The sequence below is a fragment of the Chanos chanos genome, chromosome 9, assembly GCF_902362185.1.
Source record: "Chanos chanos chromosome 9, fChaCha1.1, whole genome shotgun sequence".
Lineage (NCBI taxonomy): Eukaryota > Metazoa > Chordata > Actinopteri > Gonorynchiformes > Chanidae > Chanos > Chanos chanos.
The window spans coordinates 40,850,385-40,857,601 of NC_044503.1; the positions used below are offsets into that span (position 1 = coordinate 40,850,385).

The 7,217-nt window shown below is 41.5% G+C and overlaps 2 protein-coding genes across 3 annotated transcripts in view; one reads left to right on the top strand and one right to left on the bottom strand.

The window, feature by feature from the left end:
* Positions 1 to 725: 725 nt before the first annotated feature.
* Positions 726 to 6,398, bottom strand: leng9 (leukocyte receptor cluster (LRC) member 9). Of its 2 annotated transcripts, none has more exons than XM_030784609.1 (7): positions 6,346 to 6,398; positions 6,101 to 6,235; positions 4,649 to 4,742; positions 2,977 to 3,125; positions 2,340 to 2,666; positions 1,765 to 2,153; positions 726 to 1,388 (listed from the first exon to the last, which is right to left on the bottom strand). In XM_030784609.1, exons 2-7 carry the CDS (start codon positions 6,174 to 6,176, stop codon positions 762 to 764), a joined length of 1,662 nt encoding a protein of 553 aa, XP_030640469.1. In that variant the 5' UTR covers positions 6,177 to 6,235; positions 6,346 to 6,398; the 3' UTR covers positions 726 to 761. The 2 variants fall into 2 exon arrangements, with proteins under 2 accessions (XP_030640469.1, XP_030640470.1); XM_030784610.1 differs by having other exon boundaries at positions 6,332 to 6,396.
* A 615-nt stretch (positions 6,399 to 7,013) lies between these two features.
* flcn (folliculin) overlaps positions 7,014 to 7,217 on the top strand; it is an 8,684-nt gene continuing 8,480 nt past the window's right edge. The window contains exon 1 of the mRNA XM_030784451.1: positions 7,014 to 7,217. This exon is cut by the window's right edge and continues 78 nt beyond it. The gene's annotated coding sequence lies outside the window, so the exon portion shown is untranslated.

The following is a 7,217-nucleotide window of genomic DNA, read 5'->3' on the forward strand; positions in this document are numbered from 1 at the left end:
TGTGTTTTATTCTGTGAGTGGTGTATTGTTGTATTGTGTGTTTTATTCTGTGAGTGGTGTATTGTTCTATTGCGTGTGTATTATTAACATCAACATCTGAGGGAGCTGCAGACCAGACTGTCATGTTATAAGAAGGTTGAGCAGAAGGTTTAGTCAAACCCATAATGTACAGCTAACACATTAATTAGAGGAAAAAGAAATGCTGTCTTTTCAAAACACAGAAATAACCATTGTCTCTGGAGTGCAGTTAGCTGCCAGACCACATTTTAACAAATATACATAATCATTACTTAATGTATCTAAACAAATCCCAAAATGATAGTCATTACATAGCATATCTTTAATATATATATAATTATTACAATTTTTACCCATTACATTTGGAATCTAGAAAGAGCTATGGCTTGTTTTTTTTTTGGTGGCAACTTTCACCCTGTTTTTAATGTAACTGCTGAAGAAAAATAAGTCATTGTGTATGTGTGTTTGTGTTTAATGAGGCGAATATGTTGACAACAGGACTCAAAATCAATAATTCTGACAAAAACCCAGGTCCTGCTGTTTCACACTGTAACTCACAATTACATTTCTTTAAGTCTTCAAGTAATGCACAGTTACCACACTCAGAGTTCATTTAACATGAGTCAATGCAGTGTGGGTTCGTAAAAAAAACACCACCTAACCTATGAATCCAAATTACAATAAAGTCTGTCTCACACGCGCACACACACACACACACACACACACACACACTTGGGCCGTTCTCACAGTTCAGGTATCTGTACGGCACACGCGGTCTGGTAGAATCCGCTCTCCGTGCACGGCGTGCTGTTCACACACAGATACAGTTTGTTGGCCTCCAGTTTGCCAAAATTCACGTCTTTCCCCAGCTTAACCACGCCCACTCCCTCAAACACCCTATCAGAGCCCTCGGCCTTGGCCAGCGTCAGGTGGTAGATGGGGGAACGCGAGTGTCGGTGGAGCCAGCCCTGTCCCCTAAAAGCCTCCTGAAGGGGCGCGTTCAGAGCCTGGATGTCCGGCAGGGGCTGGGGGGCCACGTACAAAACCTTCCCGCCAAAGTGCTTCAGTTTTGGGGGAAAGGAGAGGCAGACAGGGGGTTTGCGGAGGTTCTGAACAGTGGTTCTGAGCAGTTGGGCCGCAGCGCTGACTTCGGACGGGCCCTGCAGGACCAGTAGGCACAGGGTGATGTGGAGCGATTCTGGCGTGACCCAGTGAGGCTCAGACTGGGGGAACTGGGCCAGGACCTTTTTCTGGACCCTCTGGAAAGCCTGGAGGCCAGCGGGAGAGTCCACACGCAGACAGACGAAGTGGGTCGGCTTACGGGGCGGCCGAAATCCACGCTGGTCCTTTGGACTGACCTGGATAACACTCTGGCAAACAGAGAGAGAGAGGACAAACAGTTAGACACTGTATCAGTCAGACAGACATACACTATATCAGTAAGATAGACACTCCATCAGACAATTAGACGCTATTTCAGCCAAACAGACAGACACTGTATCAGTTAGTTAGACACTATATCAGTAAGACAGACAGATCCCTCTCGCTAGCCTGTTTATCTCAGATTTAAAGGCTAATCTTTCCCTGTCATATTTGACAGTTCATAAAACTAAAACAGTCAACCTTCTACTAAAACTAATATCTCTAGGTTCTTATTCCAAAGCAAAAAACAAACTAAAATCATATTGTTGTTGACTTTCAGTAAAGAGAAGGGACAGAGATGAAACAGAGAGATGTCCATCTTACCTGTTTCTCAGGTGAGGATGAAAAAGAACCCTCCCAGGCCAGGTGTTCTTTCTCTTCTTCTCCTTCCCAGCCATCCCTCCATTCCTCCTCCTGTCCTCCCTCGATCTGTCCATCCCTCGGGGAAAGACTGAGTTCTTCGGTCAGACGGGCCAGCCCAGGATCTTCTCCCGATCTCTTTACGTTGGAATTGCTTCCCAGTGCTTCCTGTTGACCTGCTGAAGTGCTACCTGTGTCAGCGACAGCAGCTTCCTGCTCTGCTGTCAGGGCTTCCTGTCGGTCACCATCGTATTTTTTGTCATTGCGTTCTGTGGCCACTTCCTGTTGGTTGCTGGGCGGTTCCTCCAGTCTGTTGCCTTGTACCTGCTGCTCTCCGTCTGTGGCTGAGTTTTCTGTGAAATGAATTGTAAGCGATTACTGCCGATGCCCTGAAACACTCATCTGAATCCATAGGAACATATCGCAAACTCAACATATTTTTCATCTGCCCTGTTAGCATCAATGTTTTCATTTTATTCCTGAAAAACACCACTTCCTTTCTTTTTTTCTTCTCTTGTCTTCTCTCTCCACACTCTTACCTTGTGCTTGGTCCTCCGTGGCAAAAGGGGGCACCACCGTCTGTCCCGTGGACCCAAACACCCTGTCCATGCGGCTGTCCCGGTCCCAGACACGTTGCCCACGGTAACTGAAGTACTGGATCCTGTGTCGCGGTAGGGCTAGCTCTTCCGAGTAGTCGCAGTCCGAAATGGGTGTGTCCCAGGAGAAGTCCGAAAACGGGCGCTCCAGAACACCCAGGAACCGGTCCAGATGGCCCACCACAAAATCTGCCGGGTCCACCGAGTCGTCCCACAGGATCCGGGAGATGACGTCATCCGCCGTTCGCATGCGCAGTTTTTTCGTTGATTCTGAGGGAGAACGGAGAAGAGAATTGGATGGGACTGAAACAGTAAATCATTTTTGCATTTCGCCCAATTTAGTCACCGCCAAATCCCGTGCACCTGCCTCCCTGCTGCTTCCACGCTGGTCAGAGAGGGTCAAAGACTGTCACACGTCCCCGTTACACACCCCAGAAACCCCCCCCCCACGCCACTTCCAATAATCTGTCATCCCAACCGGCCGGGGTGTGGGGGTCGTCTGATTTAAAATCATTCCTGGGTTATTTTTAAATATGTCCCACACACAGTCGCAGAGTTGAGAGTATGATAAAGCCCTTACCTTTTTCGTCGCTCTCGCTAGCCTGTTTATTTTTCTTCTTATCATTTCTGTTGTTTTTCTTGTTCTTTTTGTTCTTCCTCTCATTTTCTGTGTCGTCTCTGTCAGTCTCTCCTGCCCTCACTGCCCCTGGGACATCTGACATGGGAGCGCTATAGACAGGCAGAGAGACAGGCAGGCAGAGAGACAGGCAGGCAGAGAGAAAGACAGGCAGAGATAAAGACAGGCAGAGAGAGAGAGAGAGAGGTTAAACTGTATTGTATTGTATATATATAAACAGAGAGAAAGACAGGTTAAACTGTATTGTACTGTATATATATAAACAGAGAGAAAGACAGGTTAAACTGTATGGTAGAGTGTATACATAAACAGAGAGAAAGACAGGTTAAACTGTATAGTGTTGTGTAAAGGTAAATAGAGACAAAGACAGGTTAAACTGAATAGTACTGTGTATATCTAAACAGACAGAAAGACAGGTTAAACTGCATTGTGTGCATATATAAACAGAGAGAGAGACAGATTAAACCGTATGGTAGTGTGTATATATAAACAGAGAGAAAGACAGGTTAAACTGTATTGTTTTGTGTAAATATAAATTGAGTGACAGACAAGTTAAGCTATATTGTATTGTGTATATATAAACAGAGAGAAAAACAGACTAACTGTATTGTATTGTGTATATATAAATAGAGACAAAGACAGGTTAAACTGAATAGTATTGTGTAAATATAAACAGAGAAAAAGACAAGTTATACTATATTGTATTGTGTATATATAAACAGATAGAAAAACAGACTAACTGTATTGTATTGTGTATACATAAATAGAGACAAAGACAGGTTAAACTGAATAGTATTGTGTAAATATAAACAGAGAAAAAGACAAGTTAAACTATATTGTATTCTGAATATATAAACTGAGAGAAAGACAGGTTAAACTGTATAGTATTGAGTATATATAAACAGAAAGAAAGACAGGTTAAACTGTATAGTATTAAGTATATATAAACAGAAAGAAAGACAGGTTAAACTGTATAGTATTGAGTATATATAAACAGAAAGAAAGACAGGTTAAACTGTATAGTATTGAGTATATACAAACAGAAAGAAAGACAGGTTAAACTGTATAGTATTGAGTATATATAAACAGAAAGAAAGACAGGTTAAACTGAATTGTATTGTGTAAATATAAACAGAAAGAAAGACAGGTTAAACTGTATAGTATTGAGTATATACAAACAGAAAGAAAGACAGGTTAAACTGTATAGTATTGAGTATATACAAACAGAAAGAAAGACAGGTTAAACTGTATAGTATTGAGTATATATAAACAGAAAGAAAGACAGGTTAAACTGTATGGTAGTGTGTATATATAAACAGAAAGAAAGACAGGTTAAACTGTATAGTATTGAGTATATATAAACAGAAAGAAAGACAGGTTAAACTGTATAGTATTGAGTATATATAAACAGAAAGAAAGACAGGTTAAACTGTATAGTATTGAGTATATATAAAAAGAGAGAAAGACAGGTTAAACTGAATTGTATCGTGTTATGGTGCACACCAAGCATTTCACTCATTCCTAATGCTTCCACTTTAGAAAACAAACCCCTCCCACCTGCAAACCAGTAAAAACACAGTTGTCATGGCTACATGTCGCCAGGTGAGTGAGGTACCTGTGTGAAAGTCGACACCTGTCGCCGAAATGGCACCTGGATGACAGGAAGTACTGACAAACCTTCGCCCCCTCCTGCTCTGGGTCAGTCACATCTTTCAATAGACAGGAAAAAAAGTGAACTACTCCATTACAATATATTATCATAATATAATATATATATATATAATCAGAAATTTCTGAGGGCAATGAAGGAACCTGTCAAGACTAATTTTTTAATCTGTATCTCTATATGTATGTGTGAACATTAAATAGTTTTATGCAGAATGTGTACGTGGTGGTATATCCCTGTGTTAGATTGTGGGGTTTTTTTCTTATCTGAAAATGCTTGTAACAAAGACAAGAAAAAAAAAAACAATAAAATGAGAGATGGCCACTCCAATGACAGATCAGTTGGACAAACCCCGCCCCTTCATTGTCCAAAATCCACACCCACCCACCTCTGAACTGCATTATGACATCATATGCAAACACAAGTTTTACCTTTAATGCTGCTTACAGTCACGTTACCGTGGTAATGAAAGGGACAGTTCAAGCAATAAAGCATTCTATTCATATGAAGCAAAGACTCCTAATCTCCCAGATATGATTACACACAGGTTACAGTCAGAGCAGTCAAATTAGAGAGAGACTGGTGGTGTCACACCAACCTAACTCATCACACACACACACACACACACACACACAGGTCTGTTTAGAGAAACTCCAATGACAACCCACAGTTCCTCTCTACAATGAGGAAAACTTCTGTTTAACCAAGTCGCTAGAGAGACAGGAACTAGGGTTTATCTGCCCTTCAGACTACAATGATTCCAATCTACAACCTGTTTTCTTCAATGTCAGACTCACACTATGCTCAAGATGTCTATCCTCATAATAAAATACAACTGTCAGGATTACATAGACATAAATAACATATTCTCTGTCAACGTATCACGGCTTTTATCAAGACTGGAACAGCAACAAACTCTGAGCTGAAACAGAAAAAGGCTCCCAATTTAAATGTCAAATGTTTTCATTTAAATAGCATTTTACTATTCTAATCACTTCAGTGGTCGTTATATCTCATCCAAATCCCTCATGCACTTCCACACGGTTGAATTTAGAAAGCGTTCATCTACGTCTGCCTGTTAATTCCAAAGTAATAGAGCGGTATTACATAATCTAATATCACTATTAAAACTTCATTGGAGTAGTGATACAACACCAACCCCTCCTAGTGGACCATCTCTGTAGTCCTGGCCAGACTGAATAGTCACATTGTACTTAATGTGTCATAATAATCACCAAAGTTTAACGGTACAAAGGAGATATATGCGAAACCCGACACTAGGATATATTGTTTGTACATTAGTTTAATCGCTTACATTTTTGAGCAATGACGGAGCTGAAGAAAAAACGCATGATTTCACGAAGAGACTTAACTTTAAGACTAATTAGAAATAATCTCTACCGTGTGGATTCTCTGTCGGTCCGTTTGAGTGCGACGGGGTGTGAGAATCGACTCTCTCCTGTACTGCGGTCTCCATGACAGGTAAGTCGCCTCAGCTGTGTCAAAATCCAAACTTCTTGCCGTCAGCGCGTTAAACTGTAATAAAAACACAGGCAGTTGGACCCTGGGATTTTGAACGTTCACAAACAAAATTCTAATGACGTTTTGCTCTTTGTCAAAGGGACAACTTACAAAAGAAACCGTACCGTTACAGTGAGGGACTCAGACACGTACGTGAGGACCTTCCCAAAGTCCAGATATATGAGTAATGTGGGAGTAGTGTGAACACCGAGGGGAAGTTTTAACACGCCATTACGTCATCTTTTTTTATTGATTTTCTTATTACAACCCAGCATTGTATGGGTGTTTGTGGTAGTTCAACGAACGAACACTCGAAATGAACACAGGTTTGTCCAACAAAAGTGTGGCAATATTCTCTTTTCTACTGTCTGATACTGTATTACAAAGAACATGGGCTGCCTTACCCTGTTTCTGTAGCGTGCAGTTATGACGTCAAGATAATCAGAACAGCTCTGGGAATTGTAGTTTACGTTAATGTAGTCCTTCTAAACCTACGCCTAAACAGCCTGAAACGTCAATATTTGTGGTTATGGAGCAAAATATTTACATTAAACCCACATTACAGCTATATGCACCCCTACCATGTACCTGTAATGACAAAAACGTTTATAGCGCTCGATGTTAAAATGCGTGTGGGTTTATGTATGGGCTTATGTATATGTGTGAAAGGTACTAGCAGAAAGAGGGCGCGCGTAGCGGGCGAGAATGTGTACATGAGTCACGCACACGTTGCTTTGTGCCTAGCGCGTGACTGCCCGCATCACATGACAAACAGATGGGACGAGAGAGCGAAAGAAAGAGGGAAAGAGTAGAACTGAGCATTGTAAACAAAACAGATTAATTAAGTCTCGATGACTTTGTGTTGAACAGCCTGTAAAGCGTCAGTGGATTGCGGCTCATTCATGTTTTAACTGATTTCAGAAGCGCGAGAATGATGATTATTTTTAGTCACTGATACTCTGCGGCGGTCAGTCAAGTTGTACGGAGTCACATTAGC